The 16,903-nt window shown below is 32.2% G+C and overlaps 1 protein-coding gene across 2 annotated transcripts in view; it reads right to left on the minus strand.

Annotated features, from left to right (window-relative positions):
• Olfm3 (olfactomedin 3) overlaps positions 1-13,674 on the minus strand; it is a 204,487-nt gene extending 190,813 nt beyond the window's left edge. The window contains exon 1 of one of the 2 annotated variants that reach the window (XM_078026833.1): positions 13,180-13,674. In XM_078026833.1, the coding sequence (XP_077882959.1) occupies positions 13,180-13,248 (69 nt within the window). In that variant the 5' untranslated portion in view covers positions 13,249-13,674. The remainder of the gene's footprint in view (positions 1-13,179) is intronic. The other variant, XM_005339696.5, reaches the window with a different exon arrangement.
• Between the last annotated feature and the right edge of the window lie 3,229 nt (positions 13,675-16,903).

Here is a 16,903-nt window from a genome sequence, read left to right on the forward strand (position 1 = left end):
TGACTCTCAGTCTCTCTCATTTATAGGCACACATTTATATATTGTTTTTGTTTCTCTAGAGACTTGGAATGATACAACTAAATTATGTCTTGTTTATTTGATTTATTATTTTGGTGTTTTTGTCAAGATAACTAAAGAAAAGAAACACTTTTAACCTGATAAAATAGGTCAAGTCTTGTACTCTTTAGGTAATAACTCTTTCCCATTTTTAATGCCATAAGTGCTTCTGTTTGTTTTCTATCTGCATCAACTTATTCTGCTCCTTACATAATTTGAAATGATACAACTCAAGTCACATAAGAAACTCTTTTGTACTCTGTGTGCTGTTTTACATCTCTGTGACTTCATTCATACTGATGTATTTTAATAAAATACAATTTCCTCCCTTCATTGATTAACTAATTATTCTTCCTCCAGGATATTTTTTCGTGTACCCCATTTTGATATAAATACCCACCTTCCATCCTCTACCATATGTGATACAAATCTCTGCCATAAGACATATTAGTAGTAGTGCTATATTAGTACTGCAATTACCAAGAAACTTAAATGGATCCTCCAGGAGAAAATATGAAGGACTTTTTTGAGGGTAGAAACTTTGCCTTTTCAAAAATTATTTTATTTCTAATTCCTAGACTAGGAACAGTCATGAGTGTTTGTTTAAAAAATTATGACAATATGAATATCAATGTTCTATGCTACCCTATGTGATAATTCAAATCATTGAGAAGCATTCATTTCTAAACTAATTGCTTTCTTCACTTTACATATTTTCTTAATTCCAAAAACCAAAATTGTATTATTTGAGATTAAATAAGCAAATTAAACAGCACATTTTCACCCTTCAACTTTGTATTAAAAGGAGCACCTGCTTTAGTACTGTGGAATATCACTGCATAGTCATAGAGTCCTCAACTGTGCCTAGCACACATACTAGTTCTCTAAACAAAATTACTTTCATCTTAAGACTTGTCTAATGCCTTTGGTAAATCAAATTTTGAATGCTGGAAATGAAGAAAGAGGAGAAGAAGCATTAGTCATTGTACTGAATAATAGGCCAACTATTCATTTATTTGTCTTTTCATTGCCAAAAAAGGTAGATTTCAAAACCAATGTAAATAATGTAAATCGGGTGCTTTCAAAAGTCCTTTAGTAGCAAAAAAAAAAAAAAAAAAAAAAAAAAGAAAGAAATTTCAATCAGTTAATTCTTAGGTTATAAATGAGATTCTGTGGGCAGACAAAAGCAAAAAAATAAATTGCATGATATAAATACCAACTAGGGAAAACAAAAACTTGTTCTGTAGTTCAATTGCATTTATTTGTGATCTACTTAAAGTTTTCTTCAAAAAGCAAAATTTTCATTTCTATATTATCTAGCCTTCAAATTTTTTTTTAGCCTACACTGTAATTTCACATCTATGGTCTTCTTAATCTTATCTTAAGTATATACTATCAGCATTATTTACAAGATTACATTTTGCTTTTATACATCATTTATTTCTACAGTTTGAATCTTGACTGTTTCCCAAAGGCAAATGCATTAAAGGTTTGAACCACTGCTTGATGCGATTGAAGGGTGGTGGAAAACCTCTCGGAGTGACTTTAGTGAAAGGTAACTGCCAATGTGTCCTTAAAGTCAATCATGGGGTGCTAGTCTCTTTTTGTCATATCTTGGCCATGAGGTGAGCAGCTGTGCTTGTTGGGTGTTCCTGCCATGATGTGCTTCCTTTCCATAGGCCCAAGAACAACAAGACCAAAAGATTATGGATTGCAACTTCCAAACTATGAGTCAAAATAAACCTTTCCTCTTTATAACTTTATTATCTCAAGTAACTTTTTACAGTAATAGAAAGCTGACTAACACAATCACTAGTATAGTTACTAATTATTGATAATACATGTAGATCTATATATTCATTTTCTATTGCTGTTATCACGAATTTACAACAAACTTAATCATTTAAAACTATACAAATTTATTATTTTATAACTCTGGCATTAAAAAAGTCAGGAGATAATCTCATGATCTTAAAATCAAAGTGTCTGCAGAGCTAAATTCCTTTTTGAGGATTCTTTGGAAGAATTCATTTTATTGGCTCTCCAGTTTTTAAAGGCAGACTGAATTCATCAGCTTGTGTGGCCCTTTTCTTTATTTTGACAGTGTATTTCTCCCATCTCTCCTTCTGTCATCCCCTTATCATTTTCTGATTCTAAGCCTCCAGTCTTCTTATGAGAACCATTTTGATTACTTTAAATCCATTAAGAAAATCCATCTTGATCTTCTTATCTCAAGTTCCTTAATTTAGGCACATCTTTGGCTGTCTAAGATAATATATGCATGGGTTTTGGGAATTAGATTGTAGACAAGTTTGGGAGAATATTTTTTCAACTAAATTCATAATTTTTAAGAATTATATTTAGCCAAGAGAATAATTATAGTAGTAGAAAATAGCTTCACTTAAAAAACTTTAAATAATTATTTCTGATTAAAAACAAATTAAATACTTTAATTATTCCTACTTCCTAATATCAGAAACATGTAGAAAGAAGCTAGTTAAGCATTCATCAGTTATGTTATTAAGATGATTTCTTGTTTTTTCTTTCAGAATTGAAATAGATGATCTATTCTCTTGTAACTCTATCAGTCTCTTTTGTTTTGATGTTTGTAAAATAGAAACAGTAGAAACACGATGCCATTTACTAGCTTATCTTTCAATTAAATTTGCAAAAGCTAAAAAAGGAATACATAAAAATGTTAAATGTAGTATAATCCTTGAGATTTGGGTGTATATGTGTGTAAGCATACATATATAATCAAATTGCAAGTATTTTATACATGACATTAACTTTGATTTTCAGCAAAATATAATAGGCCTAGATTTTTACCTTCAATTTAAATAATTTGGAAGCCATGAGCAGAAGAAAATGGAGGGAAAGGATAATGAACTACGTTTTGAGAAATAAATGGACACCATTTTAGGAAGATTCACCAAAATAAAAGAGTATTTGGTGACTTAAAATGCTCACTTTGTACATGAGAAAACAAAACCCACCAACTTTAGTAAGTTACCCAAAGCCATACTATTAGATAGCTGCAGATCTGACACTAAGTTCCAGCCTTCCTAACTCTTAATTTAATATTCTCTCTGCAATAACATTCGGTTTCCAATTTCCTACTTACTGTATGATATTCTCTGACTTGATATGGTTTCTTTCTTCTAATATCTTCATTTTAGATGCTAAATTAATATTATTTAGGTTGACTCTCTTGAGAGAGGAAAAACCGGTGTCTTTTCCAATATGATTATGTACAAATATACAAAATGCAATCAAGTTTCTATTGCTTCTCTCTCTGCAAATTAAGATGCAAAAAAGGAAAGGAAAAGGAGCTTAATAATGTTTTCTTGCCTTTTTCTCCCTCTATTACATTGTACTAAGAAAGTATAGTCAACTATGAAGACTTTCTTTCAAAAGTGAGTGCTGATAGTTATTTACAGGTCTCAGATTAATTAATGCAATCATTGTGTGTGTGTGTGTGCGTGCGTGTGTGTGTGTGTGTGTGTGGTGTTGGTAGAGGGTAATAAACTTCATTGAAATCTTACATATAAGCAAGCATATATTCCATGTTTAAGAGTTTCAAACCACCCCCAATGTATAAACAAATACCTCCCCTCAACTCCTCTTTCTTTTAACTATATTTGATTTTTAACCTTCAAGCTACACATAAACTAATTTATAATTGTTCCATTTTGTAGAGTCTTATTTTTGTTTTAGAAGAAAAATATTTGGACCTGGAATCTTTCTTCTTTGGCAGGGAAGTCACTGTGATCTTACACGAATGGAAGGAACCATCAATAAAGTGTCAATTCATTCCATTCACTTGATTCCTTCCTCTCAAATATCTTCTGCCCAATTTTGATTCATTATATTATAATAGCTACAACTTGGTATGAGCTCTGTAACTCTCTACACATGTTTTCCTGCTTATCCTTTCAGTGAGTGCTTTAAGGTACATGGCAAAGTAGAGTTATCTTATTCTTTGTCTAGCATTCAAATTGCAAAGAGCTGAATATACATGTAGCACTATAAATAACAAATACAATAAAATATTCAGTGAGTCTGGTGCCAGAAAATATTTTTTTTAACTACAACAATATGTAGAAAGATGTAATCAGTACCCACTAAATATACTATGTGAAAAATACTACTGATACTAATTCCAGTGTAAGCAGTTCTCTACACAGGCATGGATATAGATCATTCCCAGAAGTGATGGTTTCTTTTGTAAGGCAATATTTCACTGGTGACATTTTGGTGCCAGTGAATCAACATTTCCAATCCTTATTCTCTATTTGAAGAAATCCTGCCATCTGGAATTGGTCCCCCTAGTAATGCTATTTAAACCATCATGGGATAATGCTTCTTAATCATCTTCAACTTAGCTGGAAAAATTAAAAGGATTGTCTATTCAATTTATGCCCACTCCTTGGGGTTATCTAGATAGCTGTTTGCTTGTACTGTTTAAACAATGTTATTACTGACATTTCTTTTCAGAACTTTAACCCACCAAGTGAATTATAAAACTTTTAAATCTCTGATAACATTTAGAAGTTATAATTTAGGTAAATGTACCTTCACTACACTTATATTTCTTTTTAATCATTCAAATTCTTATATATGTGATGTTATGCACAAATTGTAATGTCATAGAAATATTGAAGAAATAATGTCTGTCTTTATGTGGCACTAGTATAAGAATATGGAGTAAGGGAAGACTTTCAATAAAACACTTTAGATCCTTAAAGAAATAACTCAGTTGTTAAAGAGTGATGGAAAGGTACAGATAGTATACTGACTTACCCAATAAAGCCAAGGCATTACATAAAATAAAGGTATTAAAATTTATTCTTGCATATTTATACTATGTTTAGACTTATAAATTTATATAAGTACACAAAACTTTGTAATAAGTGGATATAATAGCTAAGAAATAGAAGAATAGACTAACTTGCCAGTGAGCCTCATGAAACATCAAGTTGTTCACTTGAGTATTTTAGGTTGTTCAAGGTCAGAGCACTACTACAAATCAAACATAGTACTAAGGATGGCAATGTGGAGCAGGAAATTAATACAAAACTTAAAAAAGAGACTTTTTTTCACATTAGTCAAGATAAATAACTTGATATAAAAGTTTTAAGCCCTTGAAAACCAGGTTATTAAAGTCATCTTAATTTCTCTGTACTTAAAATCTAGTCTGTTTGTAAGACTGAATTAAAAACTGAGATTATCATCATATGTTATTTATCCAAGGATTGAAAGATTTTTAGGTGTTTATTGACCTATTTTTTGTTGTTCGTTGAATATTTATTAAATATCTTATCTGAATAAAATCTTGCACTAGTTGTTATATAAAAAAGGACAAGATAATGACCAAGACAGAAAGCCTGTCCTTAGAAGTTAGCATGAGAGAGAGAGACAATGCAATAAATATTTTATGATTTAGCAGGGAAGATAAAACAAAATAAACACCAATTAAAAAAGAAAGTAGTAAGTGTATAATAAATTTCCTTTTTTGTTTTCAAAAAGGAGTGATTGGAAAGTATCAATAGCTATAGATTCAAAGATAAGTAATACCCAATTCTTTTCTTACTAGAGTTTTAGTTTATCAGGGTTGGCTTTTCTCGAAGTGAAAGAAGTGTCAGGGAAAACTTTATAGAAGAAGTGATACTTGAATTTTATCTTAAAATATAGGTAAAAATTTAACATATGGGCAAAAGAGAGAGCTTTTCAGGGAGAGGTAAAATCATGAATACAGCATCTGTGTTCTTCTCTCTGAACTTATTTTTATTCTTCTGAAGGTTTGGTATGGAAATGACAGAAGGCATAGCTATGTAGTATATGTTTTATCATACATTGTTTTTAATGCCATAAAAAGATAAATATTCTTAAGAAACTATTTTTCAAGATTACTTCAAAAACCTTTTGCATATAATTATTAGTGTAGTTAAAGTTACATGGCAGAGTTGATCTTAAGTTATTTCTTTCTCTCAGATACCCCAAATTATCTGTAACCTCTTACAGCAAGTAAGAGAGATAAATGAAACTTCATTATGGTTTGATGTACAAGTATATTTGAACTTATACATTTTTAGCATATTAGTCGCTCATCAGTAGAGTCTACCTGAGATATTACATAGTTCATAGCATGTTTTTCTAGCTTTCATATTATCTATAAGGGTTGAATTGAGAAAATATTCAACTCTTAAGTTACTCAGGTGAATTTGCTATTGGATTACCAACTTCAGCAGAAGTGGTATTACTGTGGGTAATACATCTGAGGGTCAAGACCATGTCAAGGGCTTTCTAGAAGTGTCTATTGAGAGAAGAAAGGTATAAACAAAGGACTGAGGGAGAGCATTTCAAGAAATAAAGAGTAAAAAAAAAAAACCAAAACTATAACATACAATGTGGTTCTTTCTCCATGCCTCTTTACCTTGAACATTTGAGTTACTTGAGAAAATCCATTTTCTTACATTCTTTCTTAAAGATTATATTTGAATCCCCACAAGAATTTAAACTACTTTATAATTGGTATACTTTGAAAGACACAAAAAGCCCATAATTTGCACATTGGGCAGAAAAGCAGTTTTATCTCTTGGTAGATTATTTTGTTAAATATATGATTGTCTATGATTAGTCTAAAAACTCTTTTTTTCTTGGTGTGATTTATGGAACCATTCTTTGGGTCTTGCATTATTTCTTAAGAGATTTGTAAGAAGTGCCCCATTTGATATAAGTATGGCATAAATTTTAAGGTAAAAAATTTAAACTAGAGCTTTGGATAAATTATAGGCTAGTTCTGAGAGGCTGTGCTGATAAGTTTATTTGACATTCACTTTTCTGAAAGTTGAAAAGAGGTAAGAGCAAGAACAAAGTTGAGAAGAGGTAAGAGCAAGAATGAAGCACCTTTTACTGTCATGTATCTTTAATATATACTATAGCTTTATGGTTTAAAATACAAATTTTCACACATATTAATATCATCAATAATTGTATAGTTCCATTCCCATTATACAATTCCTTAGTTATGAAAATAGAGCTTCAGACAGGTTGACTATTGAAAAGTTGTGCTGTTGTACTTAAAGCCAATTTGAAATCCTCTGCTTTTTTACTAGTTCATGAATATAATTTTTTAAAAAATTGTTTTAAAAAAATGTCATGATGGTGTAACTTCATAAAAAAAATACTTTGCAGTTTTAATTGGTAAGTGGCACAGATTGAGCAAATTGAGGACCAATTTTAGACTAAAATGTTTAAGGACTACTATTGGAATATCATACTTTAGATTTAAACCAGGGCTTTGAGTGTTTAAATACTTTCAATATTACCTTAATACTTTAATGCCAAAAGGAAACAGTTTTATTTACATGTATATACTTGCACAGATAACACCAGTGTCTCCTTGTAATCTCACTTTACCAACTGAGACAACATTTTGATTTCATTTCTTCTTTATTAAATTCTCTACAGCCAACTGAGTTTTATTTTTCAATAAAATTATGGATAATTAATCATTCAGGCAGGGCGTAGTGGTGCACACCTGTAATTTTTGTGGCTTGGGAGGCAGAGGCAGGAGGATCACAAGTTCAAATACAGTCTCAACACCTTAGTGAGGGAGGCCCTAAGCAACTTAGCAAGACCCTGTCTCTAGATAAAATATAAAAAGGGCTGAGAATGTTAAGCTGTTAAGCACCCCTGGCTTCAGTACTCTCTAGGCTGCAGCTTTACCCAGTCTCATTTTGTTCCCAGTACAAAAATAAAGGATTTTCTAATAATTTTAATTCTAAAAAACATCTGCAAGAATGTGCTTGCTTAGGAAGAGTCCATGAAAGAATATGTACTGCTTTTTATAAGTAGCCCTTCTTAATACCTCCTATCTCTCTTCAGAATAATACCCAGCAAATCCTTCAATATGGGAAATAGCTTTTTGCTTTACTTTAAACTGGAGAACTTTTCAGTAACTAGCAGACTTATAACTGATGTAGAAAATGTTGGCTTTCAGTACTAGATTGATAAATAATTTTTTCCAAGAGCAAAGTTTGATAGGTGAATGGGTATCAAGTATGTGGATATAGAAAACAAGAAGGGTGGTAGGAAATAGGAAATTTCAGGCTCTGAATGTCAAACATAAAAAAAAAATAAAAGTTCGTGATATTTAGGAGGTTCATCCTCAAGTCTCTTACCTATGATCTTACTAAGTATACCTCACAAAAGAACTCATTAGTTTCTGGTTAATGGATCAAATATTATTAATTATTAAACAGAGTCATTCTAGGGTTTAATAAGGAAGTTTTAAGATGATCCAGACTCCTGGATTTTATGGATGGAGTCCTGAGATCACAGATTTTATGGATGGAGTCCTGAGATCACAGATTCCCCAAAGTCATATGTCATCACTTGCAAAGTAGGGATTAGAAATGAGAGACCCTGCATATTATATGCCTGGTGTGTCAACAATGCACTAATCAACACAATAGTCAGTTTCAGAGATACAGAGAATAAGAAAGAGAGAATAAGAAGACAAAGGAAGGAAAGCTTCACCATTTTAACCTTTTCAACCTGCCTGGAGAAAGAGTGAGAAAAACTATATACTTTTTCCAAAATAAAAGTTTAATTAGATTAAGGAGGGTGAGATAAAATGCGAGTAGGAAGCTTTCTGCTTTTTCAAAACATAGAAGGACTACCTTGATCTCTCCAGTTTTTATCATATCAGGGTCTACCGTGCATAATTATAGGTCTTGCTAAATGCCACTGATCCATATTCTCTGTTCTAATTTGGTTTGATACTATCCTGTAGAGAATGGCTCAAGCACACAGGAGACTCAGGGGAAAATGGAGTTTTAAGGTGGATTTCAAAAGAAATTAGAATCATCTCAGTATGTATCTTGCTATTTTTGTGTGTGTGTGTTTTTTCAATTTCATTTAAAAATTGTGAGAGAAGGAACTTTAACAAGATTCATGTATGAAAGCAACCTCTAGGCAACTTAAATATTTTATTATTGTCTTAAGCAATACCAAAAAAATAAATATAGACATTTATGATGTATTACATTATAAAACATTTAACAACACAATTATTAATGTTATCCTAGTCCCCATCACATTTATATGATTTTTTAGCAACTTTCTGATTTAAGGCACGAGTTCTAATTGCCTAGGTTGTTTTGGATAGAAAAAGCAGCTTGGTTTTGGACATTATTGCTGAATCATTGTTATATTTTATGCCTTTAGTGTGAGTGAGTATCATGGTGAGAAGTTTAATATTTCTAGGTGAGAAGATAGTGAATGCTTCCTCAGTATAGCATAAGTCCCCTGGTAAGGTATTTTTCAATATTTTAGCACACGATTACGACTATTTTAAAGTCCCACAGTCACTATGATATGTGGATATACCCATGTCACCACCTTTTTTTTTAACTGTTCCCCATGTGTCTGACTCCAGAGTATGTGTTCTGATTGAAAGCAGCACAGCCGTGTTTACATCTTCCTTTTTTTCATAGTTCAGTTCTGCAAAGCAGAGACATTTATGGCTGATTCTCAGGAATTACTGTTTAGTTACAATGTTCAAATAACAGCCTGCTAAAAATCTTGTAAAAGAAAAAAGGAGTCCACTCTCCTACTATCAAGGTCATTACTGAACTCAATGCCTTCAGTTTAAAAGAACAGAGATGCCATCTAGCAGCCACCATCAGGAATTTCCTGCCCTGCAATAGCCTTTTCCCTATGAAACCGAACAATAAACAAATTCCTGCAAGTTTTCAGTTTATAAAATTTTACTTATTGAATGGTGATTTGGCATATTGCCTATAACTCAAACACTCATTACAAAGGAAATTAATTGACAGCTCTTAAAATAGGAAAGTAATATACCCATGAGTTTTTCTACAAGGAACTGGAAACTTGTTAATCAGACTTTAATTAAGAAAACATAATTGAAATAATTTTCCTAAGAGAAAAATCAATAATATGTCTACACAAAAATACAAATAATTAATTAGCAGTGAATTGCTTTCCTTTGCTGGAAGAAAATATTAATCTTGCTAATTTTCTGATGTACTAAATGACATAAAAGGAAGTATGTACACACTGAAAGTAAGTTCATCGTGAATATAGATGCTTTGTCATTTCTTTTGAATTTAAAAATAAAATTGACTTTCAAGCTAACCATAAGATGGCGATACCTAAGCACTTAACAAAACTGTCATATAAGATCTATAAGCTTCAACCACAGGGAAAAAAAAATCATTATAAATGCAAATACTATGTGGTCTTCCATAGATGTTGGTATTGTTCTTAGTAAACTATTTTTTTCACTATATTAAATACAAAAGGTACTTAGATTTTGAATATTTGATATTTATGGAATCCTATACTTTAAAAAAACAAAATGCTCAATTTTAATAGCTGTCCTATTTTATCAGTTTGTGATTATCCATGTGTGATTATACATATGTTTATAACAATCATAAAAATAAGAATTATATTTAAAGAAAAATGAATATATTTTTGAAATTCTATGATAAAAATAACAGTCTTAACATAAGAGTATGTAAAAAAGCAGCTGTTTAGAATTTCTGTTTATTTAAGTGTCATTGCTTAAATTATTGCTTATTTGCCTCACAAATGTGGTTTTCCATGGTACTATGTTGGTGGGTTTTTAAATTTAACCCTGACATAATTTTTGTATGAATTCCAACTTGTTAAATAAATAAACTTCAATTTTTAAAAATCTAAGCCCTTAAGAACAATAGTAAATAAAATCTGAGAAAATATGTAGTTAATAACCAAATTGAAAATTAGTTTGGGAACACAATAATGAAATCTGTAATTCATTTTGAGGAGGACAATATAGTTTGGTAACCAAATATGGTTTGATAAAATACAAAATAGCATTTTCATTCTTTGAAAAGTAATATTTTGTCTACAAACCCTCAAAATTTTGATACCATTAAAATTAAATATTGTTATTTACATTTTAATATTCCTGATAATGTTATATGTGGTATTTAACAAGATATCGTATATTTTGTTCTTTATATACTGTGTTGAAGTATCTAGAAGCTTAGAAGGACAGTTTGAAAAGTTAATATATTACTTTCCTTCCCTGGATCTCTTAGGTCAGTTGTGCCAAACATTCACAAAATTTGAAAGTTTTATATCACTTAATATGCAGAAATAAACTCATCAAAACTCAAACAGATCATATTTATGAAGAATGGGTTATCTATTCGGGGAATTATCCATATTTACAAAAGATTGTATATATATGCATATAATCTTGGAAACATTGAAGGCAAGCAATGAAGATATGTATGCACTCAAGATATCAGACAAATAAGATCATACATTCAATTGTTAATGAAGTTCTACATAGGTAAATTTTTAGTGCATTATAATTATACATAATAGTGGGATTAATATCAACCCATTTACAAATGCATATTTCAGTGCCCACTACTATTCTCTCCCTTCCCCTCCTCTTTCCCTCTGATGCCCTTCCATTGCTCTGTTAGTCTTCCACAGATTTGAATTTTCAAAGAATGACAATATTTATTTTAAGTGATTTTTCTGTGTGAACTCAGTAATTAATTTCGATATTTAAAAAAAATTATCAATAATGTTTCAAGCAAGCTATATTATGGAATGTGGTTCAAAAGTTTTAACCAAAAAATCATTCAAGATTGGCAGTGAAATATGGCACTACACATGCAGAGGCAAAAAGAAATGATTTAAAAGTATGAAAACAGAATCAACACTATAACATCCGAGCAGAATGCCTTAGGACCACATCTTAGTAAACAAAACATGCCATTAAGATTATTAAGATAGAAATCACGCTCCATGTGAAGCTTTCACAATGAAAGTGTAGTACAACCTTAGCTTTGAAATAAAATGATTTTATTTTCATCAGATATCTCTAAATATGAAACTACACAGAAATAATTGTGAGTACATATGACATGACTCTAAGTTTTCACTATATACCATTTTAGGCCTAGAAATAGAATGACCACAGTATTATATTTTGGTTGGCAAAATCTTAGTTCTATTCGGTTATGAAAAGAAAGAATTTCTCTAACAACTACACAGATGATGTAAAGCTTCAAAAACAACTTTACAATATTCCAAAATGCAGCTTTAGATAGTTTTTATAAATAGCATCCTTTTCCCAAGATTGTCAAATTGCTTTTGAACCGTTTAATAAGTAAAATAATAAAAATAATTGGCTCTCTCATTCTTTTCCCCAGATGCTTCCAACTTATTCCAGATAATTATGATTTTCTTAGAATGCTGAAAGCCTTGAAATTACCACACTTGACTTTTCTCATATATCTCTGAAAATATTTTTTTTTCCATATTTTCCTCACTTTCTAGCAAAGGAGCTTAGTGATCACTTTAATTGCCAGTACTGGATTTTTTTTCAGAGTTCAACAGCTAGGAGAGGACTCATCCTTCTTATTGCCCTCCTTAGTTTGATAGGGTTCTCACTTCCTGTTTCACTGATAAATCAGAACTTCCTCAGTGTTTCCTTATTTCCTTAATGAAAAGAAAGAAGCAAACACAAGCCCCTTTCACAGACGCCTCTTAGCCATGGCAGAGAGTATATCTCTGCCGTTTTGCCGTGTGTGTTACAAGCAGCATCCCAAATGTTTTGGACACAAACCGCAGCACGTCTGCGATGGGAGTATTATTGACCAGCATCAGCTGGAAAACGCTTCCCTGCTTTCAACAAAGAAACGGTTCACCATCTCCTAATGTTTATAAATGGCATTGTTTCAGCTGCAAACTCCTTTGCATTACCCGTCCGACTTCAGGAGAGAACATTAAGCAGTTGGACACGGAATAAGCTAAATTCCCCCGAGAGCCGCATTGCCCGCTGCCCATACACATTATATTCGCTCCTGGTCCCTCCCCCCACTCACACCAGGACTCTACCTTGAGGAGCTATTCCTCCGGTAGTTCACCTTGTTATCTTCCAAGCAGTGGGGATGCGCCAGACACTACAAGGTAGCTGAAAGCTGTCTCCTGTGCTGGTTTTTGGCATATTTATTTGCATTTTGGTCGGTTTATTACATATTGCACATTTATTTCAAACAAGAGTCAAAATAGTGTCCATACCTTGGAAGGATCTAATCCAGCAAGCAAATACAGCAGCAGGAGGTTGAGAAGGTTGGACGTCGCCCGCATTCTGATCTGGGTTTTTGCCCCCTCTTTACTCTCTTTTATGTAGCCACTCCACTCACTGCAGAGACCTTTCCCCCGTCAGTTGCACTTTCTGCCTGCCAGTCGGAGCGGAGTGGAGGCAGAGGCGGTGGCAGCAGCAGCAGGAGCAGGAACAGCAGCAGCGGTAGCAGTAGCGGCAGCAGCGGCAGCCGCCCTGGGGGGCGATCATTCCGCAGGCATTCTCAGAGCAGGGAGTCGGGGAGCTCAAGTGGGTGGGTTGGGCTGCAGTGGGCGCTGGCCGAGGTGCTGAAGCTCCTCCAACCGGCGCGCCCCAGTCTATCCTCTCCCCCGCTGCTGGTAGAGAGCCAGCCCACCTCAAAAGTTTTGACCCAAGAAAAAGATAAAGGGAGTAACTGCTGAGGGAGGTGTGGAGACCTGGACAACGGATATGACATCACTACTGCTCCTGGGGGTTTGGGGGGGATATTTTTCGGGGAATTTGTTAACCAAACAAAGATTGACTCTCATGCTCCAGTTCAGCATTTGCTGGCAACTTGAGCTGCAGAGAAGTAGAGTCAGCTAGAGACAGGGTTATGAAACAAATAGTTCACTGGAACCTTCTGTTGTCATTGACAGAGGACTTGATATCCTATCTAGTGCTTTAAACAAAAGTTTGCGGTGCAGAGTGTCAATGGATATTTTCTAATCAAAGCCCACGTTTTAAAACCTATTATAGATGTGTGTAGTTGTTTACGTCATTTATAGATGTGTATGATCCCATTTATGAATACCTTATTGAAATAGTTTTAGTTAGATATTGTATATTTATCGAATTAGGGCTTTCTTTTTAAATCTGAAAACATATGCAGAAATAAATGAGAAGGGGTTATTTTTCTTTTAATGGAAGTGGCATATTCCATTAGTGTCTTCCCAAACTGAAGAATACACCCCCCATACACATCCAGACCTAGAAATAAAAATTCCCTCTTGACTTATGATTTTATGTGAAAAAAAAAACAGTGATGACCGATTGATTCAAAGTGTTTTTCTTTCTTTCTTTTTTTTTAGAGCTTAAAAAAAAAGAATAGCTGCCTCATAAGAGGTAAGAAATGTCAATTGGCAAACTAACTCTCTCACTCACTTTGCATCATTTAACTATATTCAAATATCATTTCTTTGAAGCCCCAAGGTGTTCTAAGATCAAAAGGTGGTGTGGATTGGCCACCACCCTGAAACACCAGTGGCATGCAATGTAACTTTAGTTCTCTTAGCTTTTGTTGATTTTTCTAGAAATGATGCTCCCTGAGAATTAAGATATGCAAACCAGAACTATAGGCAGACAGAGCTTCCCTTCAGTTTCATATAAAAATGAAGAGAAATTGCTCACACAGTATACAAAATTTCCACCAAACTTTCACTGAAAATAATCCATTTTTAAAAGATAAGAAACACAATAAGGATTGAAATACTTTTGAAGTTAGGATCCCTAAAGAATTACCTCATATTACATCTATTTTTATCCCAAAACTACAAATATTTATTCATTTGTGAAGGATTACTTGAGTTGTTTTTTTTTCCTACAAACCATAGAAGACATGAAGTACATTAAATCTGAAAATTCCTTTTGAAAAGGTGGATTATGCATAATAAGTAAATTGCAGAACAATAGAAAGAAAGTGGAATTACTTATGGTGCCATTCATTTAATGATAACCCTAGCAACCATAACCATATTTAGAATTTCCCATTATTTTCTAGCAGAAATAGAAAAAAAGTTTTCATGGAAGGTTTTAGGCAAAATTGCAGAGTTATGCCTGACAATCTTTGGGATAACTTCTTGGGGCATATTTGGAGCTCTGTTTTATTTACTTTTTTTTTTTGCATCTCTTCTTTATATATCTTTTTCTATCTTTTTTATTTATCTATGTACAAAACACACCCCATTTTTTCAGTTATTCATACTGAGAAAATTCTTGGAAGTTTTATTTTGCACCACTTTAAAATCTCTCACATGACTGCACAGTTAGAAAATGAATTTACAGTATTGTGGCAGCTGAATAATATAAATGTGCATTTTTATTGCCTATTCTTTAAATATGACTTTTTATTTTCTTTGCATTTACACATGATTTTTTTCTATTTCCAAAGTATCTTCTACCGTGTTTTGTTACATTTATACCTCTCAGTTATTAATCAGTACAACAAACTTAAGTATAAAAAGCTATATTTAACAGACATACGAAATAATAATACAAAAACATAATCATATCAATTTTATCACTTCAAATTCAACAGGTATTTATTCTTGCAATAGTAATAATGTCTTTTTCTGGAAATAAAATATTCTGATGTCATACATGGTATTTGCAACAAGACTTCTATGTGGGCACACATTTTCCCTTTAACTCTATTTTTCTACATTTTATGGCACTGGAATATCATTTGTAACAGGAGATAATAAGAAGACAAATTTTATGAAACTTTGCCAGGAAACATGTGATAGAAGAGGACAATAATATTTAGAGATCTAAAGTAAGTAATATATTGTAATTATGATACAAATGAAAACAGATGATCTTAGCATACTTACAACATACTTGCCATAAGAAAAGCTGAGTCATTTGTAGAGAACAATCAAGCTCAGTAATAAATCAAAGCTGTATTAAACATGGCTCTGAAAAATAAAAGCTGTAAACTAAACAACACAAATTCAGCAATACCCTGCTACTCCCTTTGCCTTTGAAAACAAAGTCATAAAATTGCTTGTTTTTTCTTAAATAGAATTCTAACTATTCCTTTTAGTCATTTGTTTTGGATTAAAGCCCTCTTATGTTTTCTTATAGTCAATTTGATGACAATGCAGGTCATATTATGCAATGTATCTATGCATAGCAATCTAGAAAGCATTTCTCCTTGCAAAGACGAAAATCCATGAAGCTCTTTGTATCTCCTATCTTACATTAGCTAGTCAGGAGTTTCCATTTTATGGGAAGGATACACTTATAGTATATCTACTTTTGTTTTCCCTGTCATTTCAGGTTGATGACTATAGCTAATTTAAAACAAGTTATAAAATGTGGCATATGACATAGATTTAGAAATCTTGCATTTTTCAATGCACATACAAGAAAATTGATATTTCTGTGTTTAGTCAGCCTTTTGTGGCTACAATGGGCACAAAATTTCCCTTTGCTCTGAAACTTATGTAACATTACAAAACTTTAGCTAACACTATCTACAAAATTTAGTAAAAACAAACATTTGTGAAATTGTGTTTATACATGACACTTACAACAAAAAATGCATTTAAAATGTCCAATATTACAAATGTAAGTTTTCAATTATATAGTGGAGTCTAGTGTTAGTTGACTGTTTTATATGTTTTCATCTTCTTTTGGTAAAAGATTTTATGATATACTTCTTTCATATATTTTTCAGTGCCTCAGCATTTCAGAGATGTTGCATTATGTTAAAAAAATACTGTTACTATTTTGGTTTCATCTTTTACCAAACATTAAAAGACTTTGTTATTTTAAAATAAAATTAAGAATTATCCATCAGGTAATATAAACCCTTAGGCATTTTTTCACCATTCATTATATAAATGAAAATTGCCATTAATTTATTTCCTAATGTCCGTGACCTGTCAGAGTACTGCCACACTTTTATTTTTTGCCTTT

The sequence above is a fragment of the Ictidomys tridecemlineatus genome, chromosome 11, assembly GCF_052094955.1.
Source record: "Ictidomys tridecemlineatus isolate mIctTri1 chromosome 11, mIctTri1.hap1, whole genome shotgun sequence".
Taxonomy (NCBI): domain Eukaryota; kingdom Metazoa; phylum Chordata; class Mammalia; order Rodentia; family Sciuridae; genus Ictidomys; species Ictidomys tridecemlineatus.